Source organism: Rhinatrema bivittatum, chromosome 6, assembly GCF_901001135.1.
Source record: "Rhinatrema bivittatum chromosome 6, aRhiBiv1.1, whole genome shotgun sequence".
Taxonomy (NCBI): Eukaryota; Metazoa; Chordata; class Amphibia; order Gymnophiona; family Rhinatrematidae; genus Rhinatrema; species Rhinatrema bivittatum.
Window position 1 is genome coordinate 171,805,879 of NC_042620.1, and position 26,129 is coordinate 171,832,007.

Genomic DNA, 26,129 nt, shown 5'->3' on the forward strand with positions numbered 1-26,129 from the left:
TTAAATACTTTAAACCATGTCTAGTGCACTATGACCTGGTTGCCACTGCACCAACAAATCCAAACTCCTATTTTGAACTGAGTAGTCCCTTGATGGGAGAATGTCTTTTCAAGAGAGAAAACATATAGAAAAGAAAGCTCAATAAAGACTATAATCATTGCTTAGTGTATTTTTTTGCAGTTAAGACCTCAGGGCGTTGCTAAAACTCCTCAGTTAAGAGTCCTCGAAGTCTGAATTCCTTTTGCAGATCCTGATGCAATTCATAAAGATCTCAAAACAAGTCAATATTTGCTTACCTGCAGAGTCAGCTGACTATATGACAAAGCCTTACTCCACAGCACAACCTGATAGCTGTCTTTTTTCATATGATTGGTTAAGCCTGCCCTGGATGAAGCTCAACATGGGTAGCAAGGAGATGCTGGGATACCTGATAGTGTATAGGGGTAATTAAGGGTCCTGGTCACAGATAGTGTTTTGCCGTTACTCTCCCTGCAAGTACTGAGTGGGCTATGGCTGCAGATCAAGTGCCATGAAGTCCTTACTCCATCCATCAGTTATACACCATATCAGTGCGTAAATGATGGATGGAGGTGGAGGCTCTACCAGATTCGGTAGTTGCCAGGTGATGAGACAGTCCTGAGTACACTGTATTTATAAAGGTGGGAGTGTTGGTCTTAGATAGATGCTTCTCAAGAGCCGGTAGGGGTTAGGGATAGAGAGGTAAAGTTGCCCTTGCCAGAGAAGCCTGCCATGCACATGTCTCTAACAGAGACTGGGTTTAGGAGGGAGGGGTCTGGTAATCCAATCCCTTGGCTTTTATGGAGAGAGAGGCTAGTCCCATTCATTCAAGCCCCTACACCCTCTCCCTCTCTACACACCTCTACTACTTTCCTCCTAGATCAGCAGCTCTCTTTTCTGAAGATGTGTTACTGAAGTGATTGGCCTTAGGCCTGGCTTCTAAGCGGGAATGTGGGAACAGTGAGCCAGCACATGTATCAGCCCCTCCCACTCCTGCAAGCTTTCTTTCCGAACAGGAAGCCCACACTGAGGGGCTGCCATAGGGAATGTGAGCTTGAACTGGTTCCCAGTTCCTGCATTCAGTGCAGCAATATTTCTTCAGAAAAGAAAGTTGCTTAGAGGCTAGGGTGGCAGGCGGTGGAGGTGAGTAGAGGCAAGAATCCAAAGCGGAGAGGGTGCAGGGATGTAGAGGGGAATGGTGGCAGAGGGAATCTGAGCCCTAGCCTGGTAACTATTGTTGTATTCATCACAATATCTACTTCAAATTTATTCTACTGCAAATATCCTATTCTATTGCTTGGGATCTCTCACTGGATTTACCTTACAAGTTAAATGTAAGTACTCCAGATATATGAACTATATTGTATGCAAATATTAAGAATTATGCAGTAGCACAGTGATAATTTAGTTTATAAAGATAACCAGAATCTTTACAGAAGGTATGTATTTCCTCTGCTGTTGTCCGGGAGCCGGCACCAGACAGATGAGAAAAATACTGGTGTATACAGCAGCAGAAGAAATAGAACATTTAGAAATTCTTTGATTCATGTCATTGTAACCCCATAACACGACATGCCCTTACTTCAAGGTTTGCAACATCAGAAACTCGAACAAAATGTTTCTGTAACATCTGCTCACCTCAAAGTAGGCATCTTGTGAATTTTATTGAACATGCGATCCAGTCTCTTTAAGATGAGGATAAGGGCAGGTCTCACTGCCTCGGCTGTCCAATCCGTGATGGGCAACATTTCCATGATGTACCGCCGAAGCCCACGGCTTTCCATCGTCTGCGTGTCGTAAGGCGCCAGCTTCAGAAGGGAATGTGCAATTTCTGCCAACCTGAAATTATTTCTTGTTAAGAGGGAAGACCGATACTTCTGCAGTGCAAGCTTCTTTGTAAGGCCCTATTTATCATCTCAAACCATGAGCTGGAAAGATGTTTCACTCTCTTCTTGCAGTGGGAGGACATTCACTCTCTGTACTTTACTGAGCAGGCAGTCCTACTCTCATAAATACAGGGTGGCAATCCAGGATTTCAGCCAAGAAATAAATTAAAATTATCATCCACAACAGTCCCCAGTAAGAGCCAGCATCAGGGATTCACAGTGGGTGGTGCACAATACATAGGGAAGGTACATAAGAGCATAAGACTTGCCATACTGGGTCAGACCAAAAGTCCATCAAGCCCAGTATCCTGTTTCCAACAGTGGCCAATCCAGGTCACAAGTACCTGGCAGGATATCAAAAGGTCGATAGATTCCATGCTGCTTATCCCAGGTACAAACAGTAGATTTCCTCAAGTCTACCTTAATAATGATTTGTGGACTTTTCTTCCAGGAATTTATCTAAACCTTTTTTAAACCCAGCTATGCTAACAGCTTTCATCATATCCTCTGGCAAAAATTCCAGAGTTTAATTATACATCGAGTAAAATATTTTTTCCTATTTGTCTTAAATGTATCACCTAGTAATTTAATTGAATATCCCCTAATCTGTGCACTTTTTGAAAGACTGAACAACTGATTTGCATTTACCTGTCCAATTCCATTCATTGTTTTATAGACCTCAATCATTTCTTCCTTTAGTTGTCTCTTCTTCAAGCTGAAGAGCCCTAACCTCTTTAGCTTCTTTAGGTAATTTTCAAAGAGCCTTCTGCAGTAAAGTAGTGCTATATTGTCAGAAATAGGCCCTTTAGAAAACTGCATGACTGATACAGAAGTAAAATTACATGCATACACACCAAATATGTAGTTTAGTCAGGATAATTTTCTGAGCAAAAATATACATACACATTTCACTTTGAAAATCAGTGTAAACATTTGCAGGTAAAAAGTACCTGAAGACTTTATATCAGCTGAAAATTCCCCATACAATATATGCAAATTTCCATTCAAATACCATTTGCATACAAATTTAAACCTTTATTTTTTCATTAAAAATCTGTCCTGCTGTACCTATGGAATGCTATGGTACAAATGCTCTCAATATTCCTTGCAATTAAAACCTACCTTTTTGATAGAGAAACTGTGATGAGCCAGAAGTGAGATCATAAAATTGGAACAGAAGCTCAAGTCAGAAATCTAGTGACCTCTAATCTCATACAGTTATCTTTCTCCTTGTGTGACCTTGTACATGTAGAGATCCTGAAGGTTCTCTACCAGGAGAATATGGTTTCACCTAAACAAGGTGGGAACAGAGTGAAGAAAGAAGAGAAGGATAGTTCCCCCATGAGGGAGCCTGATAATGGTTTGTTCCCATCCTATGTGAACAATAGCCACCATTTTGTGTTCTGGAAGCCTGAGTTGACCCTTCCAGGAGCAGCAACATGTGTCTTGCTCTTCCCTATTTCATTTATTTTTGCTGAGAGAGGACTCTGGGGTCTCGATAACTGAGACCCTGGGTTAGAAATGGAAACAAAGTACCTTTACTCATTCTGATACCATGTTTTTGGAGTCCTTTTCTTTGCCAAAGGGGGGCATTTTCCACCCTTCCTACCTCAGTTCCTTGGTTTACTTAATAAAGTATGGCGTGCCCTTTTGATTTTTGCTGAGTACCCTAAGAAGTTGCAGAATTCCACTTCTTATCCCTGAGATAAACAGCATGGAATTTATTTACCCCTTGGGATCTTGCCAGGTACTTGTGACCTGGATTGGGCACTGCTGGAAACAGGATACTGGGCTTGATGGACCTTTGGTCTAACCCCGCATGGCAAATCTTATGTTTATGATCCAGGGACTCAAATATTTTTTTCTTTTTGTTCTACATCATGAGGAAGAATGTCTTTTATGGAGAGAAGGCCATAGGATCATCAGTATCCTCCAGGAGGAATGATACAGTCATCCATGGGAAGAAGGAGTACAATGGGAAAGAAAGAGACTTTGTGGACCCATCTGAGGTTCACTGCCATCTCAACAGAGAGTTGAATAGGCATCTGATAACCTTCCTACTCCCATGTCTAATTGACAATGCCTTATTGTCTCCTTCAGGGCCTCTCCCTTCTCCTTAACTCTTGAAAGTCTAGAGAAAAATCTTCAATCTGGATAGAGACTGCAACTCTGTAAACTTCTTTTATCACACTTCACACAAACACACTGATCTTTTACCGATGCATTCCAAAATGTCTCGTACCAATGAAGGAGTTTCAGGAACACCATTTTAAAACAGTTTGTCTGATTCCTATCTAGCTTTCCTTTCCTTGATTCTGAAAGCATAGGGAGCTATGAGGCTGGGTGTTTCTATGAGGTTTGGAATTAAATCTCCTTTTGTAGTCCCTCTCAAAAGATCTGTAGGGAATAGACCTCCAAGGCTGCTATTTCTGGGACAGAAAGTCTTCCAGATATTTTATAATTTTATCCAGGTGTGAGTCAAATACATGTTTATCATCAAAGGATAACCCCCTTAAGTGCACCTTAAAGGAAAAGTTAACCGACCACTGCTTCCATAGTCTTCTTACAGCATTTCCACTTCCTTACATAGAACCTTCCACTTAAGAGGTCAAGTGCCACTGCTCTATCTCTTCCATCAGTAGCTTGACCAGCTTGGAAAGACACTTCACAGTGGCTCACTTGCAGTCAGGGTGAGCCCATTCCTCTCAATAATCTTTTTTACCATAGGGTGAATAGGAAAACACATCTTGGATCTGGAAGACCTCCCCAGAATGGGACCTGTCTTTCTGTTTTTCTCAGCCTTCTTTGCCTCTAACATCAAGACTGACAGCACTCATTTAGTTAACAATCATATTTCTCATTCTATAAATATCAAGACCTTCCATGCTCTTCCTCTTCTTCCAAGCCAGAGGGTAGTTTCCCAAGCGATACTAGAAATCCCTCTCTGGATAGAGGACCAGATGACTATGAGGACTAGTTCTCCTTCTCTATTTCATAGGGAATAAGCCTTTACAGCTCATGCTTTAAAAAAAACAAAACAAAAAAAAACCCCAGAGTTTGACTTGAAATGCTAATTGAGCTAGTCCATAACATTACTCCCATCCCTTCTGGGGGTCTCATCTATTCTTATTCACCCTCTGGCATCCAGATCTCTCTCTTCAGTCTCAGAATGAATCAGCCCCTTCCAGAACAGACATTTTCATATGGCAATAGCAGGATACATCTGTTTATCACAAACTAGGTAGGGACACCCCCTTAGCTCTCTTTTGGCCCTCTGATTTCTTTGCTATGTGAGAACAACAAGGATCTCTCTTAACCAAATCAAATGTTGACTGTTATCCCTGCAGCTTGTACAGGACACTTTGATAGTACTATCCTGCTAGAAGTTTTAGGAAAAGGCAGAATATTGTATGCTTATAAATAAATTAATAAAATAGTCATTGCCTGCTAGATCAGCCCCAGAGCCTCAGCCAGCAGCTTTCTGGTATCCTCACCTGGTCTTGTAGTTGTGGGAAACTTGGGGATGAAGGTGGCTGCTATTAGGCTTCTGACCCAGGACTGCCTGCCCACAGCCCTTTACAAGTTCCAATGAAGTCCCATTTGTTAGAAAGATTTCCTACATGATCAATGCAACTCTTAAGACAGGCCCCAGCTGTGCCATGGGAACCACTGGCCTGTCTACATACAGAAGAGGGTCCTGATTCTGCAAGTTAGCAGACAAAACTGGGAGGAGCAGAAGGAATCCTGGGAGGAAAGAGGTTTCAGGGCAACTATTTCAAAGAAGATTGCCATTAGCCTGCAAAACCAGTAGATTACACTGCACCCTACATAATACAGACTGACAGAGTCATAATAGAACTCAACTTGCTAAAAAGAATAAAAAATGAATTACACATTAAAATGCCCTCCAAGAAAGTTTCTCATGCTGATATTTCATGAGTCATAAGGGTTATTCAGAGCAGAAAATATAATGGCCCTCTTTGTCCCAGTCATAGGATTTCTGGTGACATTCCAGGACTAACTATGGGGTAATAATATGACAAGACTAGAGATTTGCCTGCTTTGCTCCTGAAGTACAGCAGATTCAGAAGCAGCAATCAAAATATGCATCTTTTGACTATGATAGCTAATAGGGATGAGCACAATTTCTTTTTTCCGTTTGGGTTCGGGGTGGACAATTTCGGTCCACTCCCCGAACCCAAACTTATACAGTTTTGTTTTAACGAGATAAACTAGTAGTTAAGTAGAAAACCAGAGGAATATAATTTATGTTCAGAAAATTTTTCTAAGATGATTATTTACTTGTTTATATTTTGCATGTATGTTAAGAAAACGTCTTTGTGAGACGAAAGCTTTTAATGTTGTACTCAGCTTAGCATGAGATTTTATCACTCTAGGTGGCTTATAAATATTTTAATTAATTAAATAAATAATAATCAAAGCTAGCCAGAGAAATCTTTTAATATGGACTTCAATCTGAGCAACATTAAGGGGCAGATTTTCAAAGATTTATGCACTTGACCGGCCTTACACGCGCTGGGCCCATTTTCAAAGGCCTGGTCATGCGTGTAAATCCCCAGAACACACATAAGTCCCGAGGCCTCGAGAAAGGGGCAGGGAGGGGGCAGGGTGGGGCTAGAGGCAGGCGCAAAAGATAAAATAAAGATTTGGGGGGGCTAGGGGACAGGTAGGTTAGGGGAAGGGGAAGGGAGGTTAGTGTAGGGGGTTGGGAAGCTCTGAAATTGGAGCGGACTGGGAGGGAACTGAGGAAAGCTGCGGGCGTTGGCGCACGCGGGATGCACAAGTGTGCACCACCTTACGTGCGCTGACCCCCGATTTTATAACATGCGCGCGCATGTTATAAAATCAGGCGTCCATGTGTACACGTGCGCGCATCTCTGAAAATCTACCCCTAAGCTTGAGAGATTGATGTCTTCTTCCTTTCTTTTTTTGACCTGGCAGAATCCTCCTATTCCTTTGGGCTTTAAGCTCAATTGGAACCAAGACTATGATCTGCCACCAGGAGCCTTCATTCACAACCACCCAAGGAATTTTTTTTTTACCCTATTTTATATCCCCTCTCAATTTTGTCATTGCCCATGGGACTGCAGGCTCATTTTCCATTTGAAAATGAAGGCTGCCATGCATACTATGGGTACAAATTAACCATGCACTTTGTGCCTGGTTTCTCTGCATGGCAGTGCCCAGCATGGCCACTGGGCCACCTGGTTAGCCCCAAATTTATATCTTACTTCTGTTAAACTGCTGCAATTATTCAGAGAAAGAATGGCAGTCTATCAAATTGAATAAGTAAATAAACAAACAAACAAACCTAGAATGTCCTTTAACACTCAGAAGTGTAGCCAGTGTATAGAATAGATCAAAAACTCCCTCAGTAAGCATGCAGTGTTTTACCCATTACCAAGTCTTTATCCACTATCTAGTATTTATCTTCTGTGCATGTGCACAAGTTGTGGATTTTTGAGTAGAACAGCACAGGAGGATTGGGTTGGCATGCTAGCATTTACCTACAGAGTTGGGGGGGGGGGGGGGGGTTACATTGTTTTGGGCTTGCCCCTGACAGGTCCCCCTGACTGCTTAAACATTCAACAACAACTTTCTGATAGCCCACAAATCGGCACAGGTTCTAAGAAAGAGAGGTACAAATCATGCCTGTATCAGTTCTGACTCTTGGCTCTGACTTTCAGACATAGGGAGGGCAATAATCAAAGCGCTTTCCATAGATAAAATGCTGGTTTACCCACATAAATGGGCTATTTAAAAAAAACATTGCTCACCCTATATGGGGATAAAAGTACTCGTGTATGCCAGCAACGTGGGTATTTTTACCTGCACATGTTTGCAGGTGTTCCTGAAATGGGGTTTGGACAGGGGAGGCACTCGCTTGGGTGTAAGTTTGTCTTGAAAAGCTAACAGTACCAAAAAAAGCAGGCTCAACTTTTCTTTAGGCAATAATTAAAGCAAAACTTCCTGTGGGATTTGCCAAACTGTAGGTAGTTTGATTATCCGCTCCTAAGAGGGTAATTGTAAATAACCTACACAGGTATTTTAACTTCAGTAGTTTCTCTTTTGAAATCTAGTGTAAAGTATGTGACTAAAAGGCACCCAGGTACTTTGCACCAGACTGCAATTTGAAGACAGGCTATTTTACCTCTGAACATTATTTGTCCAGATTAATGGTTTTAGTCCCAAAAGAAAGGAGTTTGATGAATTTCCATTACCATCTGTTGGACAGGTGTCTGCAGATCACAGAAACTGCATAACATATAACTTACAGCAGCAAATGATGGTCACTTCTTAGGAGCAGCCCAGCATCAAGAGAGTACAGAGAGTAATCTACCTCTTACTACGATGGATGGGGGCAAACCAGCTCAAGGATGGGATCATTGGTAGGGTATTGTAGTAGAAGCTTGCACTGCAGCTGCCATATGTACTTGGCCGCTTCATAGAAAGAGGACTTTAATGGCCATTGTTGCAGATCCCTGGGTCTTCACCAACACAAAAATCCATTTATAAACAAGGCCACTGTATACATCAGCTGTTATCGCAGAAGAAAGTGTCGTTTCTACATCTCATGGAAGTACTTACAATGAAGCAATATTTCCTAAATGGATGAGATATAGGAACTGAATACAGGAGGTGACGTTGATAGATTTTAATCCAACAAGTCATCTCCCTTGCTGTTCCGCAGGAAGAGATGTGAAGAGCACATTCCCAAAATAAGTTACTTTGTTGTTCTATGGATGTGTGCCTATTCTGCTTCTGCCAGACTACAACTATTAATATCATTCACTTACTACTTTGTGAAAATCAGTAATAGACTTCAAATACCTATTCTTCTCAGCTGCCATCTGTAGACTACGAGTTTGTAATTAAAGAGAAAATATTAAGGAAGCTCTCGTGGTATTTTTAGTGTGCATCAGTGTGTGTAAATATTATGTTAACAGAACATTAAGCAGATAAATTCTGTGAGGGCAGTTTTATAACAGCCCTCACAGAACAGTACATACGGACTTTATCCTAAATTACAGCTGTAACCTAGCAAATGTAAATGTAAATAGTATGTGTACATTCACGTGCCTGCTTTTGAATATCAAAAGTATGCATGCAAATCGTTTCCTCACCTCAACCCCCTTCCCCAGTATCTTTCTAGTGCACATAATAGTATGTGCAAAATCACTTTTGCACATACTTTTCGGTATACAACTCCTGGCCAGTTTTCGAAAATCCATTTATGTGCATAAAACTGAGTTTTATGCACATACAGCCTTTTGAAATTTCAGTCCTGTAAGCCAAGGTGCAAGCACACAAGGATACAGTATCGATTCTACTTCTCATGCACAGGACTGATTTATCCAACGCTTTTCTCCAAAATACAGAAAGGGGAAAAAAGCCTTGGATGACAGACACTATGACAGATACAAGTATTTTTATATTACGTGTTTGGAATATGTAATCTGCACTGGATATAATTCTTTGTAAAAATCTGCAGAATCTAAGATTTTAATAAATAAAATAAATAAATGGCACTTGAACCTATCCAGTGAGTACTGAGGTACAACCAAACTTACAGACAGTTCAGAGGAAGAATACGTCCCATTCTGTTGCATGATATGCATGGTGTAACGAGAATATAAAGAGTTGACTAGAATGTACAGCATCCAGCCAACCCGTTGTTTAATTCAGACATGTATTTTTTTGTGTTTACAATAATTAGATTTGCTTCTCTTCTAAATGAAGTATGTAATGCTATGGAAAACTGAAAATGCTTTGCCAGGGCTTTATGAGTAAACTGGATGTCCTTGCTATTTCTATCATCTTGTCCTTGCAACACCAGTATACATGTGTTGCTTCTTTGTTCCTGCGATACTTGTTTCATTAACTTCCAGAGAAAACTAGCATGGAAGCATTACCTCATTTTACACTCTCTTTATGCTCTAGTGAAAGAAGTTTGAAGAATGTAAGTATATAACAGAAAATGCATGAGGTGTCCCAGATGGAATGAGGACTTATCCAAATTTTCCTACACAATCCAAGCCAAAGATATAAGCTGTACATTTCTTTTGCAGTGTATGCATGGGCAATGCATGGGCACTATATTTACTGCATGTTTTTGACAGCAAGAATGGTACCTCATATGAGACTTCACATCTAGCAGCTCCAGGGAGGTGACCCGCGGCTCTCCAGCGAGGTTCTGCAAGATCTTCAGCCTGGGTCCACAGTGCTTGTAGAACTCGGTGCAGATATTCAGCAGGGACTCCCGAGGCCTTCGAAACTCCTCTCGAGCAATTCGTTCATCCAGCTCCTCCCGTGGCAGACCCTGGCCTTCTTCCAAAAGATGAAGGTTATCCCTGTAGAATAAGAAACAAAAACGTATTGGAGTACAGCAGTAGAATGAAAGTTAATTCCATGGTTTATCTTTCCCCCATTACAGACATTCCTGATTGCTGTATACATGAACCATACAACACAATAAGGACAAATTAAAATTATGATCTGGAAGAAGGAAGTACATATTCAAACCACATACAGACACCAATGGGGAGACAGAGGGTGGGAACTATAAAAAGTGCGATGTGATCTATGAAATTAAAATAGCAAAACCCGGGTGACCTACCTTGTATTTACCCCAGCTGATATGGTGTGATTTGCTGTTGTGGCTCCTTTATGACCTTGGTCACACCTGCTCATCTGAGGGGCAGTCATGGGCCTTTAAAAGATGACCATTGGCAAAACAGTATTTAGGAAGCAAGATGGTACATTTATCTCATGTATAGTCTATCAATGTGCAAATTGTGGCATAAAGCTGAAACCTTCCATTTAATCTTAGTTTTAATGTGAAGTAGCAGCATCACATCTGATATTAAGAGAGGACATTTCCCATAAGACACCATGCAAATCTTTATTCCATGTCACATTCCTACTTATAGGACATGAAATAGTGCAAGCGCTCTGAACATGAGGATATGATACCACGCTCTCAGGTCACACAAGCTCTAATTTAGTCAAGGATGAGGCTCAGGGTTTCCATTTTCTACAGCGTTTCTCTTTGTTTTAGGTTCAGGTGCCATTGCCAAAAAAGGCTGTATCCTCACTGGCTGGATTATCCATAACGGAAGGGTCACAAAAATCTTCTACTTTTATGCCCTTGATTTCAGCAAATACGTGTTGTCTTAAACACCTTTCACTCCTACTTGAGTCCCTTTTTCTCTTTAAATGACAACAAATAAGGAGAACCCAGGCAGCACCAGTCAGCTTTGTTTTTGATTTTGAGCAGACGGCCTTCTTGTACTCCTGGAGCTTCCAGCCCATTCCACTCACTGGTATTATGAAAGGGGCTTCCAAGACGGAGGTGTCACAAAGCTTCATTCAAGGAGAACAATGATTTCCCCCCCCCCATCGCAGTGACAATCCTTAGTCTGAGAGGCACAAGCTCTGGTTCTTTCAGAAACCTGGCACAAGGTCACTCTTAAAGCCAATCAGTAGGTCCTGCTGTTGACCGATTGCTGGAATTCCTTTCCTCCTGGGCACTGGGCCTTTGCAGTGTCCCCAGCTCCCGTCAACCCAGAGGTTGGATCCAGGTCTGGGAATCAAACCTGGGTTACCCACACAGCAGCACATAACACTGCTGCTGAAGCATCAAAGCCAACCTAGTCAGTTAGCTCTAAAAAAAAGTGCTTTATTTTAAATGTTACCCTTTCTCAGAGCTTATAGTGCTTCACAGCGGAAGGACTGTTTACAGTCTGCTAGAAGGAATCTGATGTATCACACTGTATCATGTAACAATTTTCCTCAGGCCTCTAACATATGTTGATCGTTTCCCACTTTTATGCACACCTTTAAAATGTTTTCTAAGTTAATGACATTAAGGTGTAAGTATAAAACTGCCAAAATGATGCAAGGAAGTGCCTCCAAACAACATTTTTTTCACCCTGGAAATTTTGCTTGCATCTCTTTAAAATGAGAAAAACATGCACTTTGCAGGAGAAAAAGGCACAGAATTGGCTACAAAACATGTGCAACTCATTCAATTGTAATTCGTTTGAAAAAGGACCCTTACTACACCTGATGCTTTTAGGGTTGCCAACTGGCTCCAGATTCACCCAACAGGGTTGATCCAGTCCTGGTTTTACCACATTGCAAGCAAGGAATTGTAGTTCTGATTTTGCTATTGCATTGTCTAAGAAAACCAAGACTACAAGTCCCTGAATGCAAAGGGGTAAACCCAGGCCTGAATCAACTTGTCAGATTAATCTAGAGCTAGTTGGCAAACCCAGACTCTATGTTTGACATTCATGTATGTTTCCTTTGGCTTTGTGCAGTTAGATGACTGAACTTCTGCCCCAGGCTAACTCTTCCTTACATTTCACTTTTGTTACAGAAGCCAAAGATAATACTTGTGTAACCTTAGAGGTTGATTTTAAAAGCCTTGCGCACGCAAAAATGTGTGTGTACATGGGCCACGAGGGAGTAATGTGAATTTTTAAATAGCTGGAAAGGGCGCATGTACATTGATATACATGAGCCCTGAAAAAATAGGTGGAAAAGGGGCATTCCAGAGGCAGGGCCAGCTAATGAGAGAGAGAGAGACAGAGACTGAGACTTTACATTACATTTACATTACATTTTGGCAACAATTTGTAAGAAATGACTGGAATCATTTAAATACACCAAGGCCTAACTAGTGGTAACTGTTGAAATAGCATTTACCCTTACAAAGTGCAGATTTAAAACTAACAATTATTACCTACTCTCTAACGGGTAGATTTTAAAAGGGCCGCACGTGCGCAAAGATACACACTATTTTATAAAATATATGTGTAGTTATAAAACACTCTTCACACGCGTCTGTCTGGAGCTCTGCACGTGTATCTTACACACACCAGTTTGCTACAGCTCCTCAGAAGGGAGAGAGGGAGAGACATTTTAAGGCTCAGTCTGATACTCTATGGGGCGGATTTTAAGAGCCCTGCTCGCCTAAATCCGCCCAAATCCGGGCAGATTTAGGCGAGCAGGGCCCTGCGCGCCGGTAAGCCTATTTTACATAGGCTTACCGGCGCGCGCAGAGCCCCGGGACTCGCGTAAGTCCCGGGGTTTTCGGAGGGGGCGTGTCTGGGGGCGGGCCCGAACCGCACGGCGTTTTCGGGGCGTGTCGGGAGCGTTTTGGGGGCGGGCCCGGGGGCGTGGCTACGGCCCGGGGCGGCCAGGGGGCGTGGCCGCGCCCTCCGGACTGGTGCCCATTAGTGTTGAGTATTCCTCAAGGCTCTGCCTTTCAATTAGTACTTTTCATTGACAAATCTACTTGATTCATTTAACATTCATTTTTGGGTTTATGCGGATGCAGCTTATCTATCGATTGGGCCCAGGTAATTTATCTATTCCATCTGAGTTTGTTGACGGTCTTTTAGCAGTTAATGATTGGATGTCAGCAAATAAGCTGGCTTTGAATTTTGGTAAATCAGAAGCATTATGGGTTTCATGCTCTGCTATCCCCTCAGTCTTTCTGATATTGACTTTACCATAATCTCTGCGCTACAATAGCTGGTAGTCATCTTAGAATCCTGGTTATTGTTTAAATTCCAGGTGAAAAATATAGGAAAGATTTCATTGTATAAGTTAAGCTTATTCCGATGCGTAAAACCTTATTTTTCTGCCATGGATTTTCAGTTGATAGTACAAGTGTTGACGCTTTTTCATTTAGACTACTGTAATTCTTTCTATTTGGGTTTACTTCAGTTATCAGTCCAGGTTCAAAACACTGTGGTGCGCTTAATTACTGGTGCTTTGCGATCTGAACATATTACATCATGTTTGTGGGCCTTACATTGGCTCCCCGTTTCTCAGGGAAAACAGTTTAAGATTCTCACAATTGTCTTCAAGACTTTGGCAAGTACAGCTCCAGAATATTTTAAATCTGTGCATATATATTATACCCCTGTTCGTACTCTATTATCTAGGTCTGCATGGTTGCTAACCATTCCATCTTTCAAAAAGCTTCATTTAGCAGAATCTAGATTAAGCAGGTTCTTTGTAGCTGTACTATCTATTTGGAGCATTCAGCCACAGGAATCGCAAGAGGAATGACGCTTTCTCATTTTTCATAGTACACTAAAAACTCTGTTATTTACTTACGATTACTCCTGTTAATGATGATCCCTGATTGTGGGTAATATGTTACTGTTTTATTTTTGTTATTGTTTTAATTGATGCTTTGTTTTATTAAGTTGTACTCCGCTGGGATCTTATTTGGATTAGCAAAATATAAATGACCATAAATAAAATAAATAATCTATCCAGAAAAAGCAAATTTAAAAAAAATTACAACTCACTATGATCTTCATTGTGCTGATCCCCCAAAATGCTCCTATTTTAGCACAAGTGTGATTAACGACTTTCTTTAGAATATTGGTTAATGAGCACATTTGAAAACGACCTACAAATTGGCCTACATTCAATTCTCTGAAGAGCCCTTTGTTCAGAAGGGTTTATAGGGTAAGCTAATGTTATTTGGCAGAGTAACATAAGAAGCATGCAAATGAGACAATTAGCAAAAAATGTTAAAGCCTAATGTAATACCGGCATTAAAACCAACAGGTAACTCATGTTACCATGTCAGTTTTAACATCAATTACTGCATAGATTCTTCAATCTGAGGAGACTTAAAAACACGTATGTATACATCCACCCATGATGGTTCAGCCTTTTCCAGACTGCACAGCAATTTATATCAAATTATCTTAAGAATCTCTTCACTGTAACAGAATGCTTTTACTTACCAAGAGATCACCTAGCATCCTTTTTCCAATATATTGTTCTGATAGCTATACAGCAGAAGAAACGCTTTGAAAAACAGGAGGCCTAGTCTTATGATAAAATACTTCAGATGAGTAGGCCTCCTTGGTTTTCTTCTGCAATCGGTTCCAAATCTTAATTATTTTCAATGTAAAAATATTTCTTTCCAAAGCTATGCTTTAATTTTTGCTATTCAATTTTTTAACCTAAGTTCCCCATTCCTGATGGAGCGAGCTTATTATAAACATATAAACCAGTGTATCTCAATATAAAATATATAATCATGTTACTGTTGGCAACTTTTTTTTTTTTTTTTATTAACCAGTGGTTTCAGCCTTGTCAATTTTCTTGTTCATCGCTCGGCCATGAGAAAACGCCTTGCCACAAATGAAACACGGTGGAGTAAAATGTCCGTCTATATTTCTTCTTTATGCATGCGACAATAGCGTTGCCTTCCAAGATCCACGTGATCATAGCCTGTGCTAACAGTAACTATTTTAGCTCAGTATAAGCTTCTTACTTTTACTGGCCTGGGTTAATCTTTCAGGGTAAGCATTAGTACCTGGTGAGAGCTTCCACGCTGTACAAGAGAGCCTGCAAGGAGGTAGCTAGGGCTGCAATTGCTGCAATTTCCTCCCGGGCCGCCGACACGGTCTCTAGTTGTGATGTCTGCCTCTTCAGTTTTTGCAGGTAGCAGGGAACTAGGGCTTCCAGTACCATCAGCATCTGAAGGCTTAAAAGACACACAGTCTAATTGTAATTAGTGAGAATCAGCATCACGAGCATCTCCATGTCTCTGTCTGGATGTCTTAGGAAAAGGGATTCTTAAAAGGTCTGTTTTAGAGGAAGGAGTAGTAGTTGTGGATGTCAGAAAGAACAAATACTGTATATTGTACTGAATTTAAGGACGCTTTCATTTTATGTAAAGAAAGTGATATTTTCAGCATAGTGATTAATACTTGCAGAGGAAGAGAGAAACTGCTGCGAGTGTTAATTAGTTTAACTATGCGGAAATGATCACACCCTTTCCAAGCTCTGCTCTGCACGCCTTAATGTCCTCTCTGTTCTTTATATCCCTCCTCCAGCAGCCATTCCATCTTCATGTATACAGTTTATACCCACCTCATGCATGTGATGGCGTGCACTCTTCTCCTTGAAAGCTCAGGCCTCAATAAACCAGTTAAGTCTATAACTGTGGTTCTCATCTCAGTTTCCAGGACACACCCAGCCAGTTTGGTTTTCAGGATATCCTCCAGTGAATCTGCATGGGATAGATGTGCATGGCACCGTATCCATTATATGCAGATCTATCCCATGCATATTCAATGGGGATATCTTGAAAATCTGACTGGCTGGGTCCTGTCCCGAAGCCTGTGTTGAGAATCTTAGGTCTATAAGGTGCTATCAGCATTTTTTATTGTTTTTCCTCCTACAGACTAACATATATTCTCCTCTGGAAGTTTTCATTTTTATGGTCCAACTGTAAAGATCAGGAGTTAGCCTTCAGCCTAGAAACGTAGTCAGTCCTTGGCCTTCGTACACAGAAGGGGCCACCAAAATGATAAAGGGGATGGCAGCTCTCCTATGAAAAAAGGCTAAACAGGCTGGGGCTCTTCAGCTTGAAGAAGAGACTGAGAGGGTATAGGACGGAGGTTTATAAAATCAAGAGTGGGTGGAATAAGTAAATATGGGACAGTTAGTTTACCCTTTCAAATAGTACTAGGACTGGGGGAGACTTCATGAAACTAGCAGGAAACAGATTAAGGCAGATTGGAGCTGTAGAATTTGCTGCCAGAGGATGTGGCCAAGGCATCTAGACTAGCTGGATTTAAAAGGGATTTGGACAAGATCTTGGAGGAAAACTCTACACACAATTACTATCCGGGAGGACTCAGGGAAACCCACCGCTTATCTCTGGGAGTGAGCAACAAGGAAACGGATCTTTTCTTTGTGCTCTGCCGGGTGTTATCTAATGATCCAGACTGGCTGCTGTTGGAGACAGGATGCTGGGCTAGATGGATTTTTCTTCTAATCCAGCACAGCATTTCTTATGTTCTCTGCTCTGTTCTGCTGTCAGTATCAGCAAGTCAAGTACAAAAAAATTCGGGTTTAGCAAACTCAAAGGGATAGCTGCTCTAAAAAAACCCCCAAGCAATTTATAATAACCATGGGAAGGAAAGTTATTATTGGTTTGTCTGGAGACAATTTTTGGATTAAATCAATGTGTGATCCTTATTGTGTGAAATAATGATAGACATTGCCTGTTTCACAAGAAGCTTTTTAATATGCTGGATGAGCTGCACTTTTTGTAGAAGATTTCCATAGCCAATTGTTAACATAATTTACCAAACATTCCACAAGGAGGAACCTTTCATTTTCCTTGGTGACTGGTATTATTTAAAGCAAGGAAGGAATGAGGGTAGACTGAATGCTAATTTTCTATTATGCTTAATACTCTGCAACATTTTCTCTGTTTGCTATGTGAAAATCATTGACTGTACTGATGGAAAATCAATAAACAGATTTATTAAGAAAGAAAAAAAAAAAACCAAGTCAGGTATCTGATGATGGATTCTGTTTACCCATCTAGAAACCCATGCTGCCCCCTCCTTGATTTCAATGTAGACAGAGCCCAGATGAAAAACAAAAGCAGCTGTTACCTCCTGAATGATTCTGGGGCATAGGCCACTACCGTCACACACAGTTTAATGCCTTCACTTATAGAAAATGCCAGATCCTCATTCCCATAGCAAAAATCTGAGAAGAAAAGAAGAAATATTTGGCAATCTGGTGATCTTTAGAAAGAATATGATGCCTGGCTAGCAAAATATTCTCTAAAAAAATGCATACAGATTGTGAACATGTGAATCACTATCTTGACTGAGCAGTAAATACTTAGAAAGTTTAATTTCACAGAGTTAAACTCCAGAAACTGGTATGATGGCATCACAGGCTGGCCATATTGAGATAAATTGATACCCACCTGGTTATTAATATAGAATTCCCTAATCCCTCACAGACACATATGTACCTATACATACATGACATAATTAGTCATGCCTGCATAAGTCTGGAAATGTGCCAACATTAGAAAAAAATTAGACTAGCTGGGAAGATCTGAAAAAAGTCTGCGGATTCACTGAATTAATTCATCAACCTATTATTTATTTATTTTTTTAAATCCACTGTGAATTGTTCACACTGGCAAACTGTACTGGAGTTCAAGCAGATACATCCAGTTCACAAGGTCTGCAGCAAACAGACTGGATGCAGAGTCACACAAAATCGGCAAATCAACGTCATATTTGATCCAATTTTTCCCAGCAAATGAGGGGAAATGCCATCAAATTCAAACCAGGCTGAAATTCAAAAAACAGTGCTTCAAGTATAGCTAAAATAGTTGTTTTCATTTGTAAAATATTAAAACATTTGATTTTGCCTTCTAAAAAGCCATCTGCTTCTATCTATGCAGGTCAGAAATGAGCAAAGAGGCAGGAACTGCCAAAAATATATAAGAAAACTGGTTTGGTTTTTTTGATTGATAATTGGGGGAGGGGGGGAGGATTTTTAACAGAAATATTTCTCACTATATTACCTAGCGACTTGAGGGGTCTTTCTGCTTTCACCAGCTCTAAGATGTCCAGAATATCAGGTGTATCTCCCTCCAGAGATTGCAGCAGGTCAAAAAGGCACTGAGCTGATACCCCTTTGCTGGGACCACTATTTGTAGCATCCTGTGTGAAATGACAGATTACACAGTATATCAACGTCTCCAAATTGTGCTCGTACAACTTTGAGCTCTGTTTTCCAAAAGATTTCTCTCATTCCATGTCTGACAAAGCGGCTTTTAAAAGAGAGCTGTCTGCTTTTACACTTCTATTATGTATTTTATTTTGCTGCATTTTATTGTATTTGTTGATATGGCTTTACACTGCTTTGCATGGTCTTGATTAAGACTGGGAAGGAGAGTTATAAAGACTGTGTAATAAATAAATAAATAAATTTGATCAGAGGTTTTAGAGCTCATGCACAAAAAATGCCTGGCATCATTTGGTGCTGCTTTGTGCAAACACACGGTGCAGGTTCTCTGTAGTATTTTTTCCCTCTTCTTATCCTTGTGCCAATTTGGTCTTCATTTTCAGTATCGTTCTTGTTCTGTCACAGACTCTAAACAGTGTAGAAATGTTGTGGGGCTGAAAAGGTAGGATGCATCGCCCTCAAATCTATTCCAAGAGCTGCCACTTGCTCAAATTATTGGTCAGTCACTAGATCAAAAGAAGCTTAGCATTTGTCGCTCTCCCTGAGGCTGTGCATGTGGATGGATCCCCCTTATACAAGCCTCTCCTCTAGCCACCCGCCATATTTTCTGAGGTCAACTTTCAGAAATTCAAAATCTTCGCTCTATTCGTAAACAGCCATGCCCCATTTCATTTACTCATCCTGTCCTCTGCTCCTTCAGGACAAAAGGAGAGAAGTGTAGGTACAATATAGGCCTCAATAGGCCAAGATCCATTTTCTCTGAGGCAAACTAACATGCAAGACAGCAGTGATGATCTTGGAGTTTCAGCTATGTCTTAAGAATTGGAAAATCCAGTCATGACGGTAAACAGAATTGTAAACCTTGTGACCTGAAGACAGACACTGACAGAAGATCCCTGCACTGAATCACCAAGCTGAGGATTCCTACATAGAAGCTGCATTTCTGCCTCATCTCTTGTGGCCAGCTGCAGACAGCTGTCTCTAAAATTCCCTGTACCTGACACTGTATTCCTGTCCAGCAGCACAAAGGCTCCCAGCACAGAGGGAGAGAGACTGTATCCCGCTTCAATCACTGTTTGTCAGGGTGGAAAGAAAACAGACTAACTCCTAATAGTGCTGCAAAGGTCAGGGAATTGTTTCTAAGTATTAGTAATCTGGGGTTAGTTAGCTGGTAGGATTTGTGTATTGGGGAAATTATAAAAATGTACAGCTGATTGATAGGGATGTGCAGAGCAAAAGTTTAAGTTCATAAGTCCATAAGTCGAAAGGGGGGGTCATTTGCGGTCAATATGGACATATGGAGAATTCCATAAGTTGAGTCTATGTCCATACGTGCAAATAAAAATTTAAACCCCTCACCCTCCTTAATCCCCCCCCCAAGACTTACCACAACTCCCTGGTGATCCAGCGGGGAGTCAGGACGCCATTTCTGAACTCCTTTGCGAGGAGCACGTGACGTCGGCTTCACGTCGGAGTGACACGGCGTCACGTGATTCCCCGCGCGATCGCTCCGGGACCCTCGTTGCACCCAAAAGGAACTTTTGGCCAGCTTGGGGGGGTCAGGAAGCCCCCCCAAGCTGGCCAAAAGTTCCTTTTGGGTGCAACGAGGCCAGCTTGGGGGGGTCAGGAGGCCTTGGGGGGGTCAGGAGGCCCCCCCAAGCTGGCCAAAAGTTCCTTTTGGGTGCAACGAGGGTCCCGGAGCGATCGCGCGGGGAATCATGTGACGCCGCGTCACTCCGACGTGACGCCGCGTCACGTGCTCCTCGCAAAGGAGTTCAGAAATGGCGTCCTGACTCCCTGCTGTACCACCAGGGAGTTTTGGTAAGTCTTGGGGGGGGGATTAAGGAAGGTGAGGGGTTTAAATTCTTATTTAGGATCAACAATCGCGATTTCCAACTTATTCAACATAGCTATGTTGAATAAGTTGGAAATCCGATAATTTTCGCCTCATCACTTTTTTAAGTTAAAAAAAAAAAAAAAGTTGCATTTTACATTTAAGTTCAAAACGAATGCACTCCCCTACTGATTGATTTGCTGCCATAATTTAGAAATGGTAAAAATGCATTTATTACCTGAAGCAATTGATATATATATTTGTACAATACCTAATCAATTATGTTTAATTGATAAACCCCATTAGTAAAAAAATTATCGAATCTAGATAACTTGAGGAAAATCATTTTTCTGATTCCAATCCAGAATACATATTCTCAAGAAAACCTCTCTTAGATTTCAGCCCCTCAGAAGTCACAATCACAGGATGAATCCAGAGAATGTCTTAATCTAATTCCATCCAATGGAAGATAAAACCCATTCGACACCCAATAAAGGCAAAGGCCATCTTTTCTGTATTTTCTAGAAAAATAGTTTTACTACTAAGATTTCAAATTCACGGCATATGCGTGGACTTATTTATTTATTTACTGGATGGTTTTTAATAGCTCACAACTTCTCTCTCATGTCCAGCACGGGGGACAATAAAACATTCATAAAATCACAGTCATACAACAGTTAAAACACATAATTAAAACCCCACTTTTTAGCATTTACACCCAGTTACAAAAAATACTTCCTTAACAAACAAAACTTTTAATTTCCCTTGAACAATGCTTAGCGATGTCACTTCAAAAGTGGTAAAGTTCCCACAGGGACATACAAGAGTTCCCAATGGGAGCTCTCATGGTTTTGGTTTTTTTTTTTGGGGGGGGGGGCAGTGGGAGGAAGGACCAGAATTTTCTTCCTGCTCCTTTGGGCTTCCAGCTCAGTCGGAACCAGTCTCTATCGGGCTACAGTGCCATAGGCCTTTATTTGTAGCTACGCGGTGTTGTTTCCCTATCTTATATCTCTCGTTCCCAGCTCAGCCCACTCATCCCAGCGAATGCCCCCAGCCAGGGCCCACAAACCATGGCTCTCTTCAGAACCTGGTCAAACTGGATTCTAAGTTCAAACTCTGCAGCATTTATTTCCCACGTCAGATCCTTGTACTCGAGAGAACAAGCACAGGTCCCCCACATGGTAGTACGTGACACTTGCCACTGAACCAGCCCTTCCCATGTATGGAATTAACAGGGGAGGAAGTCTCTTTCTGTGACCGACAAATTGCTTATTCTGATCAAAGTGATCTCCAAAACGTTTCCTTGCACCAATGCTCTTTAATGGGAGATTGAGATATTTTCTCTTCCAAACGTCCCTTTTAAGATCTGTCACACATTTGCAAATATGCACTGTGATTTTCACTTTTGAATGGCAGACACTGTAATATCCCATATGTATCTTAACAGCCATGTGCCTTATATTGCAAAGTAGCCATAAGTACAGATTTCATTATACTTCTAGTGCAAAAATAAAAAGTCAACAAAAAATAAAAGGTAAGGTGATATATTTTCTTTGGACTAACAATACATTTCTTGACTAGCCTTCAGGAGGTATACTTTCTTCATCAGGTCAAATCTAAATGATGAAGGGAGTGTAACTCCCAAAAACTAAACTAGTCCAGTAAAGATATATCACTTTATATTTTATTATTTTTGTTGATCTTTATTTCCACGCATTCAAGTGGATTAATGTGGCTACTGCACTATTCTACTTACAGGAAACTCCAGGAGAGGAGCCACACTGGCAAAGAGTTGCAGAACAAAGGGCTTTCGATGAAGGATATAAAACTGGCGGCAGGCAAACTCGATGGCTTGACGTAGCTGTGGATTGCTTTCATAATCAGCATAGACCTGATAAGATAACATAAAATTTAAACTATATCAATGAGCTATTTTCCTTTCCAATGAATAGTCTAGATTTGAAACAGTAATGCTGAGGCTAAGGGGCCTATGCGCTACAGTGTATAGGCGGTGTGCACAAAATGATCTTGTGTGCAATGTAGGGTACAGATTTGTGGGCAGTGTTCTTTGAAACATCATTCTATTTTTCTTGAGTGTGCTGTTTTTCTGTGTGCACTTGTTTCATGACCTGTGTGTGGATGCACACATGCACCTCTTACAAGGAACATTGATTATAACTCAAGCTAAAAATGTTTTTTTTGTGTGCATTTGCTAAAATTTTTAGGGTGCATACAAAAAAAAAAAAATTGACTTAGTGTGTGAAGCACACAATAAAAGGTATAGCCTACGTGGAGCATGGGCCCTCTGTCATATGCACACGCTGCATCTCTGAATTCCTCATGCAAACTGGCCGAAAGTGAAAAGGTCAGTTAGCTTGGCTGATTTAATCCCCCCCACTTCCCAATCAAAATGTTTTCTTATTAATCCAGAGGGTCTCCATCTTCATCAGCAGGATGGACATAGAGCTCTCCTGCTGGCACTGTAGTAAACCACTGGATGCTGCCATCCAGTGGCACTGCAGCACATATCATGCACCTCTAGGCAGCATCATTTGGCTATGTGCCCCAGTGGTGACAGGAAGACGCTCACCTACCTCCTTATGGTGAAGATGAGGTCCCACTGAAATGGGAAGAAAGCATTCCATAAACGTGGAAAGGGCATTTAAGAGTTCAGGGGAGGGTCTGCTCTGCCTCGGAGGAGGGAAGGAAGAACTGATCTTGATTTGGGGGAGAGGCTCTGACTTGGAACAGTTCTGATCTTGATCTGGAGGTCAAACATGATGGGAGGGAGGGGGTGTGAGTGGGCCTGTTAGGGATGTGCAGAGCAAAATTTTATGTTCATATTTTTTATGTCCGAAAGGGGGTCCCACTTGCGGCCAATATGGACATAAAAAAAATCCAATGAGTTGGGTATATGTACATATGTGCAAAAAAAAAATTAAACCCCCTCACCCTCCTTAATCCCCCCCCCAGACTTACCACAACTCCCTGGTGATCGAGCGAGGAGTGAGGACGTCATTTCTGCAATCCTTGGCGAGAAGCATGTGACGTCGGTGGCACGTCGAGTGACGCGGCGTCACGTGATTCCCGGCTCGTTCGCGCCGGACGGCTCGTTCGGCCCAAAAAGAACTTTTGGCCAGCTTGAGGGGGTCAGGAGGCCCCCCCAAGCTGGCCAAAAGTTCTTTTTGGGCCGAACGAGCCGTCCGGCGCGAACGAGCCGGGAATCACGTGGCGCCGCGTCACTCAGACGCGACGTCACGTGATTCCCGGCAAGTTCGCGCCGGACGGCTCGTTCGGCCCAAAAAGAACTTTTGGCCAGCTTGGGGGGGCCTCCTGACCCCCTCAAGCTGGCCAAAAGTTCTTTTTGGGCCGAACGAGCCGTCCGGCGCGAACTTGCCGGGAATCACGTGACGTCGGCGTCACGTGATTCCCGGCAAGTTCGCGCCGGACGGCTCGTTCGGCGCGAACGAGCCGGGAATCACGTGGCGCCGCGTCACTCAGACGCGACGTCACGTGATTCCCGGCAAGTTCGCGCCGGACGGCTCGTTCGGCCCAAAAAGAACTTTTGGCCAGCTTGGGGGGGCCTCCTGACCCCCTCAAGCTGGCCAAAAGTTCTTTTTGGGCCGAACGAGCCGTCCGGCGCGAACTTGCCGGGAATCACGTGACGTCGCGTCTGAGTGACGCGGCGCCACGTGATTCCCGGCTCGTTCGCGCCGGACGGCTCGTTCGGCCCAAAAAGAACTTTTGGCCAGCTTGGGGGGGTCAGGAGGCCCCCCCAAGCTGGCCAAAAGTTCTTTTTGGGCCGAACGAGCCGTCCGGCGCGAACGAGCCGGGAATCACGTGACGCCGGCGTCACTCGACGTGCCGCCGACGTCACATGCTTCTCGCCAAGGATTGCAGAAAGGGCGTCCTCACTCCTCGCTCCATCACCAGGGAGTTGTGGTAAGTCGGGGGGGGGGGGATTAAGGAGGGTGAGGGGGTTTATATTTTTATTTTGGCTCAACAATCGCGATTTCCAACATATCGAACATATCTATGTTCGATATGTGGGAAATCCGATCGTTTATGTCGAATCAATTTTTTAAGTAAAAAAAAAATATGAGTTGCGTTTTACTAATGCGGTCAATCCGAATGCACACCCCTAGGGCCTGTATGCTGGGGGAGACCCAAAAGCAAGGCCACTCCTACGTATTAAATATTAGTGTGCTGGCTTAGTGCTTATTTACATGCCATTTTTGCTATTTGCATGTCTGTGCTTGTTATTTTTTAGCATACACACGTTAATCGGTTGCTACTGAATTGATCATGCATGCTACGGGTCTAGTGCATTGCATACAATTTTACAAGCAATATAAGCTTTTGTGGAAAAGGTCCCGAAGTACTCCTGAGATACTGCCTTAGAGGTAGTTGATTGAACATGAATTAATGCCATACTATTCTGTTTTGCATACCAGTTTTTTTAAACTAGGTCCCCAGTTATAAACTGATACCCCTCCCTGAATATTGTGCCACCAGAGGCCTTCTATTGCACTTCTTGATTGCTGAAATACAATTGAATGTGGATGGCAAGAATATGCACTTGTAATTGTTCTCTGAAAATAGTATTTTTAATAGAGTAATGCAGCTTATCCTTCTCTTATTTTGGAAGTCACTTTTGTGCACACATATACAGCACGTGAAAAAGGGGCGGCCTAGGGGCGTTCCGGGGTGAGGCCAACACTTACTATTGCTATTTTAAAGACACGTGCAAACATTTGCCAACTTACTCCCATATTTTTACACTTGCTAATTATCTAGTGTAAGTGATATTAAACATGTTTTTTGTGTAATAGTGACTGGGTGGGAGGTCTGGGTACACTGAAGGGAGTGCAGGCTGAAGAACCAAGAAGGTCTTGATGACCTGGAGTAGGACTGGGTGAACTGGTGAACTAATTGGTAAAACTGGTAATTTCCTTGACGCATGCATATTTTAAAATTGGCCGACTTATGTGCGCAAATCCCCACATACACGAGTAAATCTTACTTTACTTGCATGCATAAAATACTCCTGTGTATATTTTTAAAATTACACATATTTTTTTTAAAACGCATGCATAAATACTATGAGCAGCCATATACAAGCGTCTTTGCTGTCGTGTACATTATCCTCTTACAGGGTCCTGATGTGTGTGTAAGAGAGAGAGAGAGAGAAAACAACAGAGCAAGAGGAAAAAAGAGAGACTTTTTTAAAGAGACAATTTGACACTCTATATATTTCCCACTGTAAGAGAGGCACCTTCAATTCAGGGTGGGTTTTGGGGGGGGGGGGTGCTGGTGTTACATTGGACAGCCTAGGGCACAAGGGTCTGTAGACGCTTGTAATGCCACCCCTCTCTTACAATGGGAGATATATAGAGTGTGTCAGCTTCTCTCTCTCTCTCACATAATCACTTGTGCAAGCATGTTACAGAAAGGATATATAAAATTACATCCATTTATGGGCACACACATACTCGCTCTTTTTAAAATTTACCTGTAAGTGATTCCAACTAAATTTAAGGTCAGTTTAAACAGAGTGGAATAGTTTAGAGTTGGAGCAGCAAGCTGAGAATGGAGAAGCCTGGGTTCCAATCCCAGTGACAATTCTTGTAGCCTTGGGCAAGTCACTTCACCCGCCATTGGGCCCTATTTACTAAGCATTTTTACCATAGACACAATATGGAAGAAAACCTTTAGTAAATAGATTGTAAGCCCTCTGGGGACAGATAAATACCTACAATTTCTGAATGAAATTCACCTTGACCTATCAATGAAAAAGCATGAGCATATTATAAAAAAAT

General features: G+C 42.0%; 1 protein-coding gene across 1 annotated transcript in view; it reads right to left on the reverse strand.

Annotated features, from left to right (window-relative positions):
* Positions 1-26,129, reverse strand: part of UNC80 (unc-80 homolog, NALCN channel complex subunit) — a 437,997-nt gene that overhangs the window by 113,063 nt on the left and 298,805 nt on the right. Inside the window, 7 exon segments of the mRNA XM_029606152.1 lie at positions 1,657-1,857; positions 10,058-10,309; positions 10,540-10,635; positions 15,280-15,450; positions 17,378-17,474; positions 18,313-18,451; positions 22,067-22,201. Of these exon segments, the coding sequence (XP_029462012.1) occupies positions 1,657-1,857; positions 10,058-10,309; positions 10,540-10,635; positions 15,280-15,450; positions 17,378-17,474; positions 18,313-18,451; positions 22,067-22,201 (1,091 nt within the window).